Source organism: Tenebrio molitor, chromosome 7 (assembly GCF_963966145.1).
Source record: "Tenebrio molitor chromosome 7, icTenMoli1.1, whole genome shotgun sequence".
Classification (NCBI taxonomy): domain Eukaryota; kingdom Metazoa; phylum Arthropoda; class Insecta; order Coleoptera; family Tenebrionidae; genus Tenebrio; species Tenebrio molitor.
In genome coordinates, this window is record NC_091052.1 from 1180305 (window position 1) to 1201652 (window position 21348).

At 33.6% G+C, this 21348-nt stretch overlaps 3 protein-coding genes and 1 long non-coding RNA gene across 12 annotated transcripts in view; all 4 read right to left on the minus strand.

The window, feature by feature from the left end:
• LOC138135799 (Kv channel-interacting protein 4) overlaps positions 1-21348 on the minus strand; it is a 200175-nt gene that overhangs the window by 115705 nt on the left and 63122 nt on the right. The window lies entirely within an intron of this gene.
• LOC138136100 (uncharacterized) lies at positions 442-3108 on the minus strand. Of its 3 annotated transcripts, none has more exons than XM_069055193.1 (2): positions 2961-3064; positions 442-1241 (listed from the first exon to the last, which is right to left on the minus strand). In XM_069055193.1, the coding sequence occupies exons 1-2, from the start codon at positions 3030-3032 to the stop codon at positions 558-560; spliced, it is 756 nt and encodes a 251-aa protein (XP_068911294.1). In that variant the 5' UTR covers positions 3033-3064; the 3' UTR covers positions 442-557. The 3 variants fall into 3 exon arrangements, with proteins under 3 accessions (XP_068911294.1, XP_068911296.1, XP_068911293.1); XM_069055195.1 differs by lacking the exon at positions 2961-3064 and adding an exon at positions 1296-1446; XM_069055192.1 differs by lacking the exon at positions 442-1241 and adding an exon at positions 1993-2907 and having other exon boundaries at positions 2961-3108.
• LOC138136102 (uncharacterized) lies at positions 4205-5140 on the minus strand. The gene is made up of 2 exons (XM_069055197.1): positions 5008-5140; positions 4205-4950 (listed from the first exon to the last, which is right to left on the minus strand). Exons 1-2 carry the CDS (start codon positions 5077-5079, stop codon positions 4279-4281), a joined length of 744 nt encoding a protein of 247 aa, XP_068911298.1. The 5' UTR covers positions 5080-5140; the 3' UTR covers positions 4205-4278.
• Positions 14210-15908, minus strand: LOC138135800 (uncharacterized). 2 transcript variants are annotated; one of them, XR_011161086.1, is made up of 5 exons: positions 15295-15908; positions 15150-15249; positions 15003-15104; positions 14795-14950; positions 14210-14741 (listed from the first exon to the last, which is right to left on the minus strand). It is a non-coding gene; the product is annotated as an uncharacterized lncRNA (long non-coding RNA). The 2 variants fall into 2 exon arrangements; XR_011161085.1 differs by having other exon boundaries at positions 14210-14950; positions 15150-15240.

Sequence of the window (21348 nt, forward strand, 5' to 3'; positions counted from 1 at the left end):
GTCTAAAGTAGCGAAGCAGGCGGCACATCCAAAATTTGCGTGGGTTTTCAACGCCAACTGCGATGAAACAATCATTTATAATGACCCTGTAGAGATATGTACAGGGTCATTATAAATGATAACGCCAACTGCGATGGGACAATCATTTACAATGACACTGTAGAGATATGTACAGGGTCATTATAAATGATTGTCCCATTGCAGTTGGCGTTGAAAACCCACACAAATTGTGGATGTGCCGCCCGCCTCGCAACGTTAGACAAACTAGTAGACAGATTTCCACTACTTCCACTACCGCCGGTAACGCCACCTATCGATAATAGTAGTCTCACTCATGTTATGAGGCTTGCGGCACATTCAACTACGTCACCAACGCCTACTGCGATGGTACAATCATTTATAATGACCCTACACTGGACAATGTGCGTAAAAAATAGACTGTTTAATTATCAGAAGGTAGAGGAGAACATTTTGTATATTTATTAAGATTACCACCTTTTGTATGCTTTTCTAAGTTTTAATAAAGACCACATACTAAATACAACATTTTGGTTAATTTATCCAAGAATAGCATTTACACATGTTTCAATCCTCTCTAAAAGTGTTCCTGATTCGGTGTTGTACGTGGCTACACTGGAGGTGGAACACCCATCAAGTTCAACAGTTAAAACATCAATATTTTCATTAGCATCATGCACTTCGACGTTGATAGTTTCAGGTAATTCGGTTTTAGCCACATCGATATCTCTGACTACTGGAGATATACAAATAATACTTCCACTAGTGCAAAGCTCTAACTGACTTTGAAGATCATCAACCTTATTTATTGTAGAATCCACATTCAGCAAAACCTCACTCATGTCATTATTTACTCGGTTGTTTATATCAGTAATACACGATTTTAGTTCACTGATTTGACTTGCTAACAACTGATCAAGTGCTGGTACATCGTCCTGAAGACATACGTCGATGTTGACATCGCCAACTAAATTTTTAATATCGGTTATGCGGCCGTCAATTGTTTGTGCTGCATCGTTAAGTTCACTTTCACCTTTATCTTTGACACCGTCAGCATAATTATCATGAGCGGTTGTAGAACTACTGATTTCACTATGAGCTAATAGGATAGCAGTATTCACAATCTGCCTAAGCTCAGCGAGCTTTTCTAAAGCTTGGTCGTACAAGGTAAAAGGACTAATACTTTTTCGTCGTCTAATTTTTGCAATTTCTACGGTACTCACCTATCATAAAAAATATAAAATGAAAAAGAGGTAAGAAAGTTTATCGTTACTTACATCAGAGGCCAAGAAGGCAACAAGTACAACAACTACAAGTTTTCTGAACATTTTGATGCGTGCTGGTCTCGTCTATACTGGCATTATAGCTGAATGTTCTCTTTTATATAAACAAACTGAATACAAAATTTTGGAATTACACGAAGGTGATATTGCGCCAGAGATATTATAGATAAACATCAGAAATGAAGCAACAATTATTTTAAAAAATGATATAAAAATGATTCAAATAGCTATTAAAACAACAAAACAAGTGAAGTGTTTTATAAAATATAAAATTGAGCATTTAAAATGTTTTTGTACTTTTGGCTGTTTTCCGGACCACCATGGAGGAGGTAGAGCAATGGAGCGCGATGGTATACCCAGTAGGCATAGTCTACGATGCATTTTTCGTGCAGAAGTTTATTGTTTTGATCTTTCGATCTCCTTATGGGTATACATAGATAGACCCAGTTGATCTGGATCGATCGGTATAGATAGATGAACTAAATTTGTCAAAGTAAGAATTAATAATCAACATCTCGCATTTGCAAAAATAAAAATTGATTGTTCGTCGCCTCGATCACCCATTTTTTTTCTTATAGTGATATTAAAATCAAAAGTTTGCATCACCCAATTTGACGTAACAGAAGCGTCGAATGCATCCGACCATTAACCCAGAAATACTGGACAATGTACGTAAAAAATAGACTGTTTAATCAGAAGGTAGAGGAGAACATTTTGTATTTTTATTAAGATTACCACATTTTGTATGATTTTCTAAGTTTTAATAAACACCACATCCTAGATACATATTATAAGATAAATATAAATACTTTCCTTTAAAATTTTGTTTTTGTTTACATTGTTATTTTTCATGTGTTATTATAATTCTTGATTTAGTTGCATTAATAAATGAGTAATCCAGATAAATAACATTTTGGTTAATTTATGCAATAATACCATTTACACATGTTTCAATCCTCTCTAGAAGTTTTCCTGATTCGGTGTTGTACGTGGCTACACTGGAGGTGGAACACCCATCAACTTCAGTAGTTAAAACATCAATATTTTCATTAGCACCATGCACTTTGACGTTGATAGTTTGAGGTAATTCGGTTTTAGCCACATCGATATCTCTGACTACTGGAGATACACAAATAATACTTCCACTAGTGCAAAGCTCTAACTGATTTTGAAGATTATCAACCTTCTTTATTGTAGAATCCACATTCAGCAAAACATCACTTATTTGACTGTTTAGTCGGTTATTTATATCAGTCATACACGATTTTAGTTCACTGGTTTGATTTGTTAACAACTCATCAAGTGCTGGTATGTTATAAACAAGACATACGTCGATGTCGACATCGCCAACTAAATTCTTAATATCTGTTATTTGGCCGTCAATTTTTTGTGCTGCATCGTTAAGTTCACTTGCACCTTTATCTTTGACACTGTTAGCATAATTATCATGGGCGGTTCTAGAACTACTAATTTCATTATGAGCCACTAGAATAGCACTAGTCACAATCTGCCTAAGCTCCGCGAGTTTTTCTAAGGCTTGGTCGTACAAGGTAAAAGGACTAATACTTCTTCGTCCTATAATTTTTGCAATTTCTACGGTACTGACCTATCATAAAAAATATAAAATGAAAAGAGGTAAGAAAGTTTATCGTTACTTACATCAGAGGCCAAGAAGGCAACAACCACAACAACTACAAGTTTTCTGAACATTTTTCTGCAAGCTGGTCTCATCTATACTGGCATTATAGCTGAATGTTCTCTTTTATATAAACAAACTGAATACAAAATTTTGGAATTACACGAAGGTGGATATTGCGCCAGAGATATTATAGGTAAACATCAGAAATGTAGCAACAATTATTTTAAAAAATGATATAAAAATGATTCAAACAACAAAAAACAAGAAAACAACAAAACAACAAGTGAAGTGTTTTATAAACGCTTTCAAAATTTCTGTAGAGCACGCGATTCTCTTTATTTTTTGTTGTTTACATCTTTCAGATCAATAGTTTTTTAGTTACAACACGTAAAATTGAGCATTTAAAATGTTTTTGCACTTTTGACTGTTTTCCGGATCACCATGGAGGTAGCGCAATGGAGCGCGATGGTATACCCAGTAGGCATAGTCTACGATGCGTTTTTCGTGCAGAAGAAGTTTATTGTTTTGATCTTTCGATCTCCTTATGGGTGGGTATACATAGATGGACCCAGTTGATCTGGATCGACCGGTATAGATGAACTGAATTTGTCAGAATTTGTACGAATTCATAATCATCATTTCGCATTTGCAAGGATAGAAATTGATTGTTCGTCGCCTCGATCACCCAAATTTTTCTCTTATTGAGATACATATTAAAATCACAAGTTTGGATCACCCAATTTGAATTAACAGAAGCGTTGAATGCCTTCGATCATCACCTCAGACATACTGGACAATGTGCGTAAAATATATAATCTGTTTCAAAATCAAAAATCCACCAACACTGCATTCTATCTCGAAAATACAACCGACAACGTCGCCAACTTTTGTTTTTAGTGTGTCTGCAAGTGTCAGAAAAAAGTGGGGTTATGAAAGAAAACTGTTGGACAGTCGTTGTGGTCGTAGTTCATCCCGTTTTTTATTCTCATTTTATTATTTCACTCAAAAGGTATGATATGGTAGCTACCACATTTTTGTACATAATAATTATTTTGTGTTACGTAAATAAACTCAACCGTTCAATGTCAAATTATGGCGGGAGGTAGGGCCAACCCAAAAAAGGAAACGTATTCTAGGGATTTCTTTTTTTCTACCAACATAATTCAACAGGTGGTGGATTTTTGATTTTGAAACAGATTTATAGACTGTTTAATTATCAAAAGGTAGAGGGAGAACATTTTGTGTATTTATTAAGATGACCACATTTTGTATGCTTTCCTAAGTTTTAATAAAGACCACATACTAAATACACATTATAAGGTAAACTACATTTTTTGTTTATAAAATATCATTGACACATTTTTCAATCCTCTCTAGAAGTATTCCTGATTCGGTGTTATACGTGGCTACACTGGAGGTGGAACACCCATCAACTTCAGTAGTTAAAACATCAATATTTTCGTTAGCTTTGTGCACTTCGACATTGATATTTTCAGGTAATTCGGTCTTAGCCACATCGATATCTCTGACTATTGGAGATATGCAAATAATACTGCCACTAGTGCAAAAGCTTAATTGAGTTTCAAGATCATCAACCTTATTTATTGTAGAATCCACATTCAGCAAAACATCACTTATTTCACTGCTTAGTCGGTTATTTATATCAGTAATACACGATTTAAGTTCACTGATTTGATTTGTTAACAAGTTATCAAGTGCTGGTACGTTATAGTCAAGACATACGTCGATCTTTATATCGCCAACTAAATTCTTAATATCCGTTATTTGGCCGTCAATTGTTTGTGCTGCATCGTTAAGTTCACTTTCACCTTTATCTTTGACACTGTCAGCATAATTATCATGGGCGCTTCTAGAACTACTAATTTCACTGTGAGCTACTAGGATAGCACTATTCACAATCTGCCTAAGCTCCATGAGCTTTTCTAAAGCTTGGTCGTACAAGGTAAAAGGACTAATACCTTTGCTTCGTGTAATTTTTGCAGTGCTCACCTGTCATAAAAAATATAATATGCAAAAGAGGTAAGAAAAAAGTGTATCGCTACTTACATCAGAGGCCAAGAAGGCAACAAGCACAACAACTACAAGTTTTCTGAACATTTTGATGCGTGCTGGTCTCATCTATACTGGCATTATAGCTGAATGTTCTCTTTTATATAAACAAACTGAATACATTTAAAAAAATTTGAATTACAGTGATATTGCACTAGAGATATTATAGATAGAAATATCAAAAATGAAGCAACCAATTATTTTTGTCGTTTAAAAAAATGGGATATCTAAGTAAAAAAAAAAAACTGATAGATAATGTCACAATATTATATGTATTACGTTTTAAAACAGTTTCATACAACGAACTTTTTTTTGTCTAATGGTACATTTGACATTTGTTTCTGCCACATTTGCATACCGTCATTTGTTTGTTTTACTATTTTTTCTCCAAAATTGTACTGTACTGTAATGTGGCACTTTTAATTCCTTGGCAGTAAAAACTCAGCTGACTCAGTTAATTCCTTGATAGTGATACAGTGATGAAATACAAAATTATTTTTATTATTAATAATGTTGCAAAAATGAAAGTTAATTGAAAAACTGCGTAAATAAATAAATCAATACATGTGCATTTTTTATATCAATACAAGTTGAGACACGTGTTTTTGGACTAAACGTTTGATAAATTAAATGATTTATAATTATGACCTTATGTCTTCTGGGGGCTAGGACGTTGTGATATTTTTATTATTAAATTAGCCCTGGATAACTTGGTAGTGTACGAATATGAAATATTAGCTTGATTTTAAGCCAGTTGTGTCGAACAATGGCCACATAAGACCCACAAAATCAATCCCATCTGCATGATAATTTTATGGCGTGATTAATCGATGCATTAGCTGTATTTGACGCGTATACCTTTATCAGCTTTTGTGTTGCTCTAATAAATAATTCATTCGGATTTTAGTGTCTGTCTCAACAACGGTGATTTATACGGAGCTTTTGAATTGCGATACAAAAACTGTATAAATAAAACCGACGATGACCTCTATAAATTCTCCTCAGTGCAAAATTTAAACCGAAAAGGCGTTCCGATACCTTCGACACTTAAACTTCAAATTAGAAAATTCTTTTATAAGTGGTGATTTCGATAGAGAACTTTAAAAGAAGTTTGATTGGCTAGAACGCGGTTTATTGGAGTTTGTTTGAATGCCCACAGCACAACAATAAAAATGTCTCCACTAGGGGAAGAAAATTGAGGCTTTCCATTTTTCCATTACCTTCCTCGCTTCATTTCACCACTGAGATGTGCCAATTCTTAAAACGCACCCTCATCATTTAATACAGTGCCGAGAGGCAGTCCACTTATTTTATAAAGTGTTATAAAATCACGTTTAAGGTTGTCATTTGACTGTGTCTTAAAAATAATATTGCAGCGTAAATTGCACGACGGATTTAACGCGCCTCCAGCTCCTTGCTTCCTAATGGTAAAGTAATTCGAGTGGATCATCTTCATAAATCGTTTAATCTGTTACCGTTGCCATAACTACCGTCCTAGTATCTCATAAAACTTGTTGGTGCAACCTGGCGGCAAGCTCTTAGCTTATAAACAACACCTTGCGCGAGCTTTAATTAAAAGCTACGACGACAACACTTTCACATCTATTTACGATAAGGAACAGCAAAAGACGCGCCTTGCTCGTCGCCTAGAATTATCTCGCCAGTTAAAGGATTCACGCATGAAATGAAAATAAAATACTAGATTTAATTTGGACGATTTCAGTCGTCATTTCTATTTTATCACTTCTTTATTACATCAACAGAAAAATACACCTGGATCTGGGTAATTTGGAAACGAACGAAACGAAAACTGCCAAATGTCTTCGGGATATGACAAAGACGTTTTGAAGGAAAATACTTTGCTCGGAAATATTGTAATGAGAATGGCTCCAATGTGATTTGAATTCTTTCTATGCTCTCGAGGGAACGTGCGAGATTCAAATTTAACCGAAAATAAGAAGATTGAAAAAGTGACAGAGGAACGAGGCAACTTTTTTCAAGGACAGTGCCTTAGCAGTGATTAAAATGAAAAGTACATTAAGATTTATCAAATAAATAGGTAATTTAATCATTAACACACCCTTATGAATTTCTTGCAAAATAGTTTTGGATGTGCCGGCTGCCTCGCAACGTTAGACAAACTAGTAGACAGATTTCCACTACCGCCAGTATCGCCACCTATCCGCGATAGTAGTCTCACTCATGTTATGAGGCTTGCGCCAGCAACGCCTACTACGATGGGACAATATTTTATAATGACCTTGTATTATTCTTATTGATTACCACATTTTACGTAATTTAGTAGTATCAGATTATTTTCACATATTAAACAACTCTGTTCAACAAACGAATAAAAAAAAACCTTTCGATTATTTTCATTTGCCAGAGCAATACTGCACAAAATAGATGCTTAAAAAACGATTTCGAATTAATAAAATCCATAAAACCTGTCTCGCTTTGACTGGTTTACGCTAATACATTCCATTTCAAATGTTTACTCTGTTGAAACTCGCAGGGAAAAAAAGTGAAAAATAGCAAACCCGATACTAGGTAATTACAATTGCATCAAGATCAAAGCTAGGCGGGAAACACGCCAAAGCGCTTCCTACAGGGGATTCCGTAATTGAAATTTTTTCCTTCTCTGAACCCTCTTAAAAAAGCTCGACACGATCATTATGTGGTGCTAATTAGGTTGCAATTTATCTCTCCCGTCCGATGCTATTTCTCGCTAGGGGATTGCAAACGAAACCACCCTGCGATATTAAACACCCCATCGCCTTTAAATGATAAATCATGAGACCATTAGATTAAGGCCTGCGTCATTAACTGCACATAATGTGAACTACGATCGTGTGAACTGTACAATTTGGACTTTTTTTCAAAACGTAATCTGCCAAATTTATGTTGGTTTGTTTCTTGTACGAGACTGAAGACTCATAACTAATAAAGCTCTAGTTCGTGTTTGTAAAGACACTACTTGAACTCCTTCAGGATATGAAGATAATCCGTCCTTTCAGTGTTGTATTCATATTTCGTGAATCGTTGAACATTTACGGAATTGTTTAGAAAAGGGACAATGAAGCGCATCCTAGCCATGTTTCAAAAGGGTACTTTCTAGTTTCAGGCTCTAATTTATATTGAAAGGAGAGGGTTTTTGGTTACAATGCTCGTTAGAATTAATGATGAGTGAGGCTGTTTCTCATCTGGGAATATGACATTTGCCGGACGGAAACCAAATTCAAGCGGTGACTATTCAAACGCACATTGTAATCGTTCTCTTGACATATCTTATCTAATCAGTCACATTAACAAATATCATTTTTTAGGAAAAATTATTTCTATTATTCTGTTAACTACACAGCATCTTGATTATACTCCAATCTATCATTTTCATTTTTCTTGTCAAATTTTAAGATTAACTGAACAATTAATGTCACTGCATTACTCATTATATCTGTCAAACTTTATGGATCACATATCACATGATGTTCGTTATGAAACACTTGAATGTCTCTGTTTGACACCTGCACAACACTATCATCTTTCATCGGTGTCATAGTAAGAAACGACCGGCAAGGTCAAGGATATCGTGTTCCAGCATGGACGAAATATCCTGTAGGACACAAATTTGCAGGAGATGTAAAATAAAGTGATAAATTTGATTGATACGACATACAGCTCGTATATTTCATTGGAATAATAAAAATATAACGGCGGTAGTGTTTACAAAATTGTTTTTCCAATTTTAAATAACTAGTAATGTCTGGGAACATAAATTACGAATAAGACAGTTTGCTCAACTCAGGCGGTCAGTTCTTTTATCTCTTCTAATTCAATGATTTCAAGGAAGTTGATGCAGTTGCACTTATCTAGTTTAATCTATATATATAAAACTGAATGTCTGTTTGTTTGTATATTTTGTATACAAATCTACAGTTTTACTCCGATCTTGATGAAATTTTGTACACTTGATCTTCAAAACAAGAAGAAAATTACTGTCTACTTTAATTTTACAAAAACCAACCCCTACTACCATTGTCAACCCTGTTAAGAAAAAAAGACAGTTTTTTCGAGTTGGAAATACCCTCACCTTCGCCGCTTCACCCCTATTTCAGAGTATATCGTCACCTTCGCCGCTTGACACCCACAAAAAGCAACCCCTATTATCATTTTTAAGCCTGTTAAGCAAAAAAAAATTTTTTTCGAGTTGGGAATCGCGTTTGCATGATATGTTCAGGTGTCATAGTTACATTTGGTTGTTTATAAAAGTAGCAATTTCGCAAAATGTGTTTGAATGATTGTGTTTTACCGGAAGGTGTCTTAAATGAAGCAGAACAAGCTTCAAATAGTTTAATACCGGAAAAATCAAAAGGCAGGTATCTGAAATCAAACGAGACAATCAAACAATAGGAGAATCTAAATAATTGGTAAGTGATCATAGTGTTGATCTTTTTGTTTATATAGTCGAAGAAAAAAGTAGTCTACAGTAAAGTTTTAATTATTCTTCGTAAAAAGACAAACTTCATATTGAAATTACTGCGTTTATAACAATACATGAAAGTAGAAACATAATTTTAAAACAATCTGAAATTTGCGGGCAAAGCCGCGGGTAAAAGCTGGTTTTTTATAACTGCCGGTATAGTTACATCGATTTTATTTTCTACACGAGTTTGATGCACATTTCGCAACCAAAAAGCAGTCGCATATGTTTTTTTTTTCGATGTTAACCTTTCCTGGTAGTTTCTAAATAAATTGATTGATACTACGACTGCTAAGTGGAAGCATTAAAGGTCAGATGACCTAACCAACAGTTTCCACAGCTTAAACAAACTGACCGAGAATAATACCCCGAGATTATTTCCTCTTCGTGGTGGGTTAAACACTGAGGGAGAGTGGAAATGGCTTTGTAAATGATTACCGAGAGAAGGAAAAAAGTTTTAGTGGAGAAATAAAAACTAATGACTATTGCTCTCTCACTAAACAAAAAATTCGCAACGAGAAAGTTAAGCCGTAAATGTCCGAAAGTCAATTCCGAATTTATTTCGTTCGTCACAAACAAAAGAAAAACCTAAATAAGTGTGTAATTTTTTTGAAATACATTTATTTGGATTGGCGTAGTTGGTAAATTGATCGAGCCGTGAGGAAACTTAGTTGCGTGGCAACCCTGTGAAGAACTACCAGGCACTTAAAGATGGCGGTGTGGCAAATTACGTGAAAGTAATAATTTAATTACACGTCGAGAAGACACATTGCTGAAGCAACTCGCGAAGAATTTGTAGTGCCTTAACTGAAACAACCACATCCACCCATAAATTTGTGAAGTTCGGCAGGTCGTGTTCTAAAGCAACTAAACTTTTAAGTTAGTTATTTTAAAATGTCTTCTTATTTTCCACTCGGATACTCTATCTCGTTTCCATCTTAATCAGAAATTATGACATTCCGCTTGATTTATGGTAAAACAAGCTCTTTAAAAGCTTTTGTGAGTTACTCAATAATTTAGGAGCATTTTTTCAAGTAAAATAACCAATCGATTCTGTTTAACCTTGTGATGTGGGGCGCTATAATTTCGAAGTCGCTTTCAAGGCTGTTTTATGTGAGCTTTATTGAAATTATCCTTACCGCAAATTTACAGGAGGCGTTTAACATTGTGAAACGATGAGCTTTGTTCGAATCTACCCATCCAGAAAATTCGTCTGTTACAATCCATTGATTACTCTTACACAGCTCAAGTTTGAGCTCTTATATCTTATGCACAATTTCACGGGAAAATACTTTTTCTTTTTCTTCAGTCGACCAGAGAGGGACAGAATTTTAATTTCAGTTTAAAAATTTACCCTGTCCGACTTATGTTCGTACAAACTTTGACAATCGACAAACTTTTGTGCACTTTTTATATCCTATTTATTCATTATGCAAAACTCATTTTGACACGAAAATTAATCTATGAATATCTTAAGATTAAAAAAGTGTTGCCTGTTGCACAAAAAAAAAGACATTTATCTCCGTATCTTACAAAACTCGACATTTTTGTTATAACGCAATTTGTCATATCACTTACTTATCACTCCGTAATAAGTGTCACATAATGATTGATAATATTCTGTCTAGAATATTGCCGCAGCGACACTTTCTTTACTTACTAATCTGGTGTTGCGTATTTCCGAAATAATATCTCTAATAATCGTAAACTAAAAGCATTCATGCCTGAAACAGGCATAAATCTCGATGCTAACGTGCTATAAATTTTAGTTTATCTTCGATTAGCTTGTTTAAATGTAAATCCGTTCGGTCTAGTTCAGGAACAATTTGCAGAAAACTACTGAATGGCAACGCAAGTTTTAGAGAACTATATTAAACAAGTATAAGAAATTTGCTTAATTCATATTCATATAACATTGCTTACATATGTGAAAGTAACACAAAAATATGTGAGATATTTATGACCCTTATTACATATTTTTTCTTTAATTTCCTTTAGTTAAATTGATAATTACCGAAATCGCAGAATACATTCCTTTAAGAATCTACAAATGAAGACATCATTAATGCGAGCAAAAACTTATCCTACCACTTACAGACATTCCTAATTTATAATCAATAACAAACGTGTCAGAAAATTGCAAACGCATAGGTTTCTTCGAATTCAGAAGAAAAATCAGTAAATCCTTTCTAATACTGTGATTCCAGTGATACCATGGTGCTGACAAAATAGTTTCACAAATCTTATTTGACTAAAAATATATATTTTTTTGTAGTATTTTAAGGCAAAACATTTTGAAGTAAACCTCATCTTGTAGAGTTTGACATCCAATAAATATTGCAGCAACTGTGCTAAAAAATGTAACACAGCCCATTGATATTTGAACAAAGTTGTAGTAGAGTGTTCCCTAAAATTATCCTTTACCATTTATTGCATTTTTTGTTTTCTGTTTACCTTAAGAACCAAAATCATTATTGCAATTCCATAAGTACACCCCACGACAGAAAATAACACAATTAAAATACCCACTCTACGAACACTTGAGCTATAAAATCTAAAATGTTATGAAATAAAATCAATATGAAAGGAAGTGTAAGAGAAATCGTACTGGACTAATTCAATGTGTCGCTTTATGCAAAAGTGAAGTCTCTGTTTTATTGTTTTTTGATAGTTGTCGTTGTAAAATAAGTACTTATCCTCTACGTCATACTCTTTTGAAATTTCCTCCAGACAGTTATTCAATAACAAAATTTGAAATTTCATATGTTGCGTGATGTAAACCAAATGAAGGCCTAATGTTATCATTGTGTAGAGATCTATAGCCATGATGAGCCTTAACGGTATACCTAGGATATGTCTGTAACTGTATAAATTATCGTGGAAAAATTTGAAAAAAAGAAAATTGTTTGTGTCCTGTTCTCTGGGGTAGACAAACAATACTGCATTGAAAGTACCAATAAATGCATGAGTTGTAGCGTAAACTTTAATATAGAAAGTATGTTTTTTAATCTTCATAAATACTTCTTTACCACAACTGTCTTCGGCCCAAAGCTCTACACTAGTAGGTGTGTTTTGAATCAAGTCACTTATTAATAAAAGTTCGACGTATGTTAAAATTGCCTGCATAAATACAAAAAATTGTTGATTATCTCGTTAAGAGTAGAAGTGAGTCTTTTTGTGCTAAGCCCAGAGACTGAAGACCGAGACGAAGGCGAGGTCGGCAACTGGGCGAAGCACAAAAAGACCTTCTACTCTGAATGATATATATTATTTTATCTTCAAGAAAATCTTCACAAAAAAAAAATCAACTCCTAGGATTTGAAGTGTTTCAAGTGCGGTTACAAAAAAACAACTGTTTCTATAGAGATACACAAATGCGCGATTTTCGACCGCTTGAAGATAAAAGCATACATAACAATCAAAAAAATATTGTGCTTACATAAATCGTTGACACAAAAGCTGGCGCATACTTAATGAAATCGTCCATGTTAGGCATTTTCAAAAAAAAATGTATCTGAAAAATTACCGCACCTATGGTACCAAGTATCATCATTTTTATCAAATATTTTATAATTTTTGGTTGAAAAATATCGGAACTAAGAACACGAACCAAGCTGAGACAATCTCCTGGAATAGACGTTGTTCTTGTTATGTGAAAAAATTAATTACATTTTTCACCTGTCATAAGCTTCTTATTGCTGTATTCCATCGTGATGAACTAATTCGTTTAAAAAGAAACGCGCAAATGAAAATAGGGACACATCAAGCTACGTGAATTTTGCCATGAACTAGTTTCAAAGAATATAGCAATAATGACCCAAGTTTATCAAAGGTAATGTTGTACATTAGTTACGATAATAGTACATCTGAAAACTTGCATTTGAAGACTTATTAAACATTTAATTATTACCTGGACGAGGTAAATCGTGAAATAGCACTGCAAGGATTTTATCTGAGTATTGAAATGCTCATTTAACTTCACAATGAAAATATTTTATTGCCTTGTATTTACGGACATAAGCGTCCTTCCATTATGTTTTATAATTAATATAAATGTCTGGCATTATTTGTCTAACTCTAGATAGTACCAATTTATCTCTTTCAGCAAAAAATAGTGTACGTTTAACGCAGAAATAGTGAAGCTATCTACAAATCAGGACCTCGTCCTTGTGTTAAAACGGACTAAACCAATACCAGAGAGGTACTTTCAATTTTATTTTTTCTTACTTCCTGTAACAATCAAAATATGTTTTTTCGCATTTTGTACAGTAATGAACTATATTACTGTAATCAAAATCGTACAGTATAGCAGCATTACTGTACCATTTTGAGTAATATTCAATTTTTTCACGAACTAATTTAATATGCTTAAATTGCGAAAATTTTAATATTCTTAAAATGCGAAAAAATAGTATATGCTCCTCGTCAGAAAAGTGATTTTACTGGGCTCGTATGGCATTTAAATATGTACTCGCTTACGCTCGTACTTAAACTTGTCATACTCGTCTAGTAAACTTCCACTTTTTTGAACTCGTAACGTAATCTACTATTCTTATATCACCTTTAAAGTTTGACTTTTTACCTATTCTTATTTTTTTCGAAAATGTATATTCCTATTTTTTTCACAGTTAACCCCGCAAAGGATTAAAAAAAATCAATCTTCAATATTAAGTTATTTTTATTTGACTAGAAATACACAGTAAATATATATCTATAGTTTAGTTGATAACATAACATAAGTAAAGTAAGAAATTTCCGTAAAATCAATATGAGTTTATAACTTGTGATGAACAACCCTGTAATCGAGTCGATCATTGTCAATCAAAATTTAAGAAATCAAAGAAAAATAGAGGAAATAAGGTCTTATAATCACAAATAAGTGAATTTCCAAAAAAATGTTAGGAGGACATTTCGTTTCTTTAAATTGTAAAAACATGTATTGCATAAAAGACTGCCAGAAAATATGCAAATAAGCAAGTTGAATGTAAACATTACAAATTATTGTACTCATCTCTAAAGACGGAAACCAAAATATGTACAGTAAAATGTTACAATAATTGTTATTAGAATATCATATGTTGTATTTGAAGCACATACATGTTCTTAATGGAATATCTTCTATTCCAGTATTGTAAATATTATAAGAAGCTACATTACTAAAGATGTAGTTTAAAACTTTTACAAATTATTTCGTCTAAATCTGAATCATGTTAACAAGTATTGAAACTACCGAATATATTCCTTTCAAAATCTAAAAGAATTTAGAGAACAATGTTTATACAAAAAATCTACAAACTTTCTTACGGACACTCCTAAATTATAATCGACAGCAAACTTTTCGGAAAATTCACATCGAACAGGCTTTTTTGAATTAATAAGAAAAATTAGCATGTCCTTCCTGACATCATTATTCCAGTTATACCACGGTGTTGACAGAATTATGTTGGTGATTTTAGTTGACTAAAATCACTGCATTTAAACAAATGTCTACTATAATTTTCATTTTATTTACCTCATCTAGTAGACTTTGACCCCCCATTAGTATTGCAGCCATTGTAATAAAATATGTAACCGAAGCTAGAGATATTTGGAGATAATTATAATAAAGTGCTCCCTGAAATTAAAGTTGTTTACTTTCATTTAAAAAATGTAGAAATACCTTTATAACTGTAAGCATGATTGAAATTCCGAAAATGCAACCAATAACAGGAATCAAAACAACAAAAATTCCTACAGTTTTATTTTGAAGCCTAAAATACCTGAAATGAAGGAGGTAAAAAAAGAATACAAGACGAGTAGCTTACTTGATAAATTGAATATGCCGTTTGATAAAAAAATTAAGCCTGTTCTTTATTTCCTTTTGATATTCATCATCATAAAATAAGAACTCGTCGTCATTATCAAAATCCTGTGTAATATTCATCAAAGAATTGTTAAACAGATACAGCTGAAATTTAAGGTGTTGTGTGAAATAAACAAAATGAAGACCTACATTTATCATTGCATATAGGTTAAAACCCATTACGATTCTAAAAGGTAAACTTAGTAGTGTTTTGTAGTTATAAAAATTATCTTCAATAAATCTATAAATGATAAAGTTGTCTCTGCTCCTTTCTGTGGGATACGCAAATACTAGTGCATCCAACAAACCAAAAACTACATGACTTCTTCCGTATATTTTAATTATAAGAATGTTTCTCTTGATCTTTGCGAATACTTCTTCACCGCAACTGTCTATGGCCCAAAGTTTCAAAACGTCACGAAATTTGCTGATTGATTTAGTGACAACTAAGATTTCCACGAGAGATATAATCGCCTTCAAATGGTATGATAATTGCTTCTAAATCAAATAAACTGTAGACTTACATAGATCGTAGATACAAAAGGTGTGGAGTATTTAACCAGTTCGTCGACATCAGGATCTTGCAAAAGAAGGTAAAGCTGAAAAATGATTTCACCTGACGTGAATACGATTAAAAATTGTATTATGATTCTGATCCACTTTGGTTGAAAAATATCAGAACCAACAATGCGAATGAGATCCAGACAATCTCCTGAAAAATGCATCTACCTCTAATAAAAAAATAAGTGTGTGCTTAAGAACGCACGACAGAAGAGAAAACTTCTATAGCGCTCGTAATTAATTTTAAGTAATATATTATATTATATAAATTATTGAGGTTAGGTTTTCATGTTTAAGTTTTATTTTAGCTTTATTTTCCTGACGACGGTTTATTGTATTGAACAGAACACAAGTTTTCACAGCAAGCGGGACCAGACAATCATTTGTAGATACCCTGCATTATTATAATTTGTCCATTTTCCGCTTCACATTTTGCTTCACAAATGACGTACAGTTGACTGTTTCTCGTTCGCTCCGCTAAACCCAAGATTTTAGCTTGCTGCGAACGATTTTAGCGTGATGCGAACGCGAACGATTTTAGCGTGACGCATGAAATTCGGGAATTAAATCTATGTGGTGCGGCTAAAGAAGTTTTCACTTCAATAAATTATGATTTTTACCTGTCATAAGAGTTTCGTTTCTGTAGTTCATTGCAAAAAATGACCAACCCTGGATTAAAATTAATTTTTTTCGGTGTTTCAGAGATGTCTATGAGTTCAGTGAGTGCAAGTCATAACACAAGTAATGCCACACTTTCACTTTCGTTGTCGATTCTAGAAGGTTTCTTAAATTACTAATACAAAACTCGAACACGGAGACAGCTTATTAAAAATTTAATTATTACCCCTGGAGAGCTTTATATCCTAAAGGTAAACGCAAATACTGGGTGATGGTAATTAAAGGAAATGTGTAAATATGTAAGAGAAAACTTGATCACATTATTAAGTAGCTGAAAAAGTTCACAACAAAGTGAAACGAGATTTAGGCCAAGGAGTAATACTATTTGACATGCTTCGCTGAAAACTTCCCTGGAACGTGTCTAAAGGGATAAAAAAATCAAAGTAAATGCGAAAACTTTCTTTAGTAGATTAATTATCCATAGGTAAACACTTAAAACCTTAATTTAAGTTTGTGCGAAAAAGGAACACGCCTCGTCTGTTCCTCGCTACACATTCTAGTCACGAATCCCCGAAATAAACTCGGATTGTTATTTACAAAAGCTTCAAAGAAAATATAAAAAGCTACAGAATTAAAGGAGCTATAAATTGTACGCCCTAATAATTCGAAAAAGTGTATTTGTACAGCTAAATGGACGGAGGCTTTATCGAAATTTCTTACGTTATTTATTGTTCTCCGGGGCGTATTAGCTTTGTTATCTCAATAAAAACAATACAAAACTTGCAGTTCAAGGTTGTGTGAGCTCCAAACAGCGATTCTTAAAGCACGTGAGGTAAAGTAATATTACTCGTACATCTAGAAAATATCTATAGAATTGGGTCAATGTGGACGTTCAATTTCATGCTATATTGCATTGTGTTTTCATTTTACAATATTCTTGGCATCCTTAACCATTTCCGTCTTAATATTTTCTTGTGTGAAGCGACGCAAAAGCATCGAGTTTAGTTAAAATTTGCAGCCACGGTTTCAACCTAGTAATGCAAAAATCCTTCGTCTATTTACTTTCCATGTTTGTTTGTGTTTCAAATGATACAAATTGAATACGGTCGAGGCTCACCAAAGCTTTAAACTTAAACTGGGAAGAGCTTTGGCGGGCTAAAATGGAAAGTGTCAACTTGTACAGCTAAGCCATAAATTCGTGAAATCGTGTTCGGGCCAGATAGCGATAAGTAAAGATGATTGTTGGTAAGGAACCCTCGCATTATACTCGCCTGAAGTAAGTCGTAAATTATTGCTATCTTACAGTCGATATTATAATGGCGGCGCCAATTACGGTTATCTGATTAGAGAAATGATAACGCTTGTCTGTTCCAGAGTGTCGGTATTATTTGGATGCACGTGCCGAATCTCACGCGTTTTAACTTCGTATCGATGCGAATTTCACTCCAATAGGGTGATGTCAGCTAAATTGGGTGGTTAAAAATTGATGAAAATAAAGTACAACTTCGAATACCTTGTGCGATTTTGCTTTTAAGGGAAAAGGGCATCTTGAAAAACAAAGAAAACTGCAATGTTGTATCAATAATCATTATTATTCACAACTCGTAGGCTCTTAACATTGTGAGACATATTTTAACCTACATTGTTACATTTTTAAACCAAACCAAACGATTTAAAAAGGTCTTTTTGTGCTTCGCCCAGTTTCCGACCTCAACTTCGTTTCGGTCTTCAATCTCTGGGCTTAGCACAAAAAGACTCATTTCTACTCTTAATGATATAATCTACTATTTGCTGTCCAAATAACTGTTTGTTGCTATTCTTGTCTCCACAAATATATCTCTGCCTATTTAAGCACTTCATTCTTCTTGTAAAATCGCTTTCATATGTTCTAAGTACATTTAAAAATTATTAGGTCAAATTATTGCAAAATTTTAAGAGGGAATTCAATTTATTCATTTATTCGTCGATTACTGTAGAATTTAAAAATTGCCGAGACAAACAGTAAAAGCTTGAAATAATTGAAATAAACTCGAGAAATGTTTTTTCCATTTTTACTCCATTGGCATGACTAAAAAAACTATACAGGGTGTTTCTGAAATACGTGTGTTAATTTTATCCAGTGGAAGAACGCGCCAAATCATGGAACTTTTCTCTATAACATTTTTACGAAAAAGCAATACAAATTGATTTAAAATTTGGAATAAATTAACCATCAAAGTGTATACCCGCCTATGGATAAGGGCGAAAATTTTCTGTTGTGATAGAAACAGAGCTTTGTTAAAAAGTTCCATTGTTATAGAAAAAAATAAATAATCAAAATTTAGATTTTCATGGTTACAAAAAATAGAAACTAGTTAATCTCACAAAATGACTCGTTTGGTAAAAATTGTGGGGCAAAAAATCTTGGAATTCTTTTACGAATTTCACAAAATGTTATAGAGAAAAGTTTCATAAATTGGCGAGTTCTTTCACTGGTTAAAATTAACACACGTATTTCAGAAACACCCTGTATAAAAAAACACATGATTTAGTTATTTATTATACAAGACGATAAAATTGTATTTTATAGCATTTGTATTTTATTATTAAAACATTTTTTTTTTTATTACTAATCGTGTCAGGTTTTAAAATCACGTTAACCTGGTAAAAAAAATTACTTTTTTGTTCGACACTGTCAGAATTTGAGAATTTTCGCCTGTGTGAACGGATTTTGATAAATTTGACAACTTGTCAAAACAAAACGTCAAGCTAATTTTAAAGATTTTTAGCGATTTGGAGCCTTTAAGGGGCTCGTCGAACAAAAAAACGTTGTATTCAACTCGTTCTTGTGTAATTTGGGCTTTTTTGGCACTCGTGGACCTTTAAAACTCTCGTTTCACTCGAGTTTTAAACTGGTCCACTCATGCCTAAAAAGCCAAAATTACACACGAACTCGTTAAATAAATAACTATTATCTACCCTTGCTGTTAAAGTAGCACTTTATCTACTCTTGCGGTTAAAATGCTACTTGACCTTTTGATTTGAGTAGGTAAAAGCACACTTTAACATCTGCTATAGGAAAAACTATTTTTTGTCGCTTTTTTAAATCGTTAAATAAAGGTTAGGTTACCGAATCTAGCCAATTGTGGCCAGTGCCTTCATTATGTATGCAAACCACATTCTCTATTAAAAACAAATCTATAAAATACACTATAATCACATAAATTACAAATGTAAAGTTGTTAATAATAATAGGCCGCTTTACAATATTTACCAAATGTATTACCTAATAAATTAACATTAAATAATTAATGTGTCATTAATAATGGGTCAAAACAATAAATTGACATAACAAAACGAAAACCTCTTGATGTGCTTGTCTAAAAGTTTGTTATAATGAAATGCGCGGTCAAACCAAACAAACTCGTAAATAATGATTTGTAGGATTAAAACACGTAGTTACCTGGAGGTTGGTTTTATTTACAAAACATCGAATCCTGTAAAAAACTGGAAAATTTTCACTCAAATTCGGTTTGGTAACCAAACACTCTTAATGATCCTTAAAACATGTACCGTAATTGAGATAAAACATCCCAACAATTTGATCCAAAATCCTGCAGGGAATCTACCAACTACGCAAAATACAAAACAACTGTTTAATCAATGATTGGTTTTAATTAAATATTCATTTCACCGTCGAGCCCGGGAAATCAAACGTCAACGTTATTTTAATAAACGTTTCCTGAAAATATTTTTCAGTACTAAACAAAGCAAGTAATTCGTTTCCGGTAGCATCAGGGCATCAATTAATATAAATTCCCCTAATAAAATTTCCAGTTAGTAGATTTCCAAATTCCAGTCGAATTAAATTCCGTGTAACTCCTTGAACCGAATCATAACGTATTCAGTTCACAGTTTCAATTTCGCCGCTGAAAATTGAGTGCATCCCCTGGACCACCTGTTGCCATAGTTACAATTTAAAGTAAGTCGCCTGCAGGTCTCATCCCAGGATATAAACACTTGATATAACTCCGAAACATGCCTCGTGGCTGCGGTTTTCATTAAATTAACACCACCCCGGAATTATCGACGACCGATATGAATGGCACGACATCGCCGGAAAATACGGCACAACCGCATCTAAAATTGAAGATCCGTCGGTCGTTTATTCCTCTTTCAGGTGTACACATAATTGGGGCGACCCTGCAGATGGTTCCGTCGTAAATCTTTGATGGTTCGTTGAGAACCAGTCTGTTTAGTTAATTAACTTAATTTTTAATGATCGTTCCCGATGAGCTGAAATAACTTGCTGGAATTTAATATTAATTCTTGAAAAGATTCCGAAATAATCGCCCCGCTGCAACTTTTCTGTAAAAGTTCGCGAAAATCGGACGAACTGATTAATTCGTGTGGTTCGATTGATTCCTTCGAATGAAAATAACGACTGGGTTTAATATCTGTTTTAAAGTTTTGATTGGGTCTAGTAGGGGAATTAAACGAAACCTCGCCTGAAATATCTTCGGCATTATTCAGTGTGTAAGGAACTTGCTGGCATTAACCCGACAAAAACCGATTAAACAACGAGGAAACGGGGGAGTTTCGTTTGATTAACGAGGATTTAAGAGACTATTATTTCACGCTGTCGTTATGAAAACAAAAAGGAACACAACTCCGTAATGTAATTAGCACTGCGATATTAATTACTGTAGAAAAAATCAACAACGTGGCAGAAATCCAAATGAAAAATGAAAGGCTTGCGCTGTCAAAATAGCGACAGCAAAGCGGGAAGACGGTTGAAGATCCAACAAAGCGCGAAAATAACGAGCTTAATTTAATATCAAAATGTGGCAACTATTCA

What these genes read in the sequence shown, in the direction of transcription:
- LOC138136102 (XM_069055197.1), bottom strand. Translation starts at nt 5,079, where the DNA reads ATGAGACCAGCACGCATCAAAATGTTCAGAAAACTTGTAGTTGTTGTG. An exon ending in TTGCCTTCTTGGCCTCTGAT is followed by an intron (nt 4,951 to 5,007) that starts GTAAGTAGCGAT and finishes TTTTTATGACAG; the next exon opens with GTGAGCACTGCAAAAATTAC.
- LOC138136100 (XM_069055193.1), bottom strand. Translation starts at nt 3,032, where the DNA reads ATGAGACCAGCTTGCAGAAAAATGTTCAGAAAACTTGTAGTTGTTGTG. An exon ending in TTGCCTTCTTGGCCTCTGAT is followed by an intron (nt 1,242 to 2,960) that starts GTAAGTAACGAT and finishes TTTTTATGATAG; the next exon opens with GTGAGTACCGTAGAAATTGC.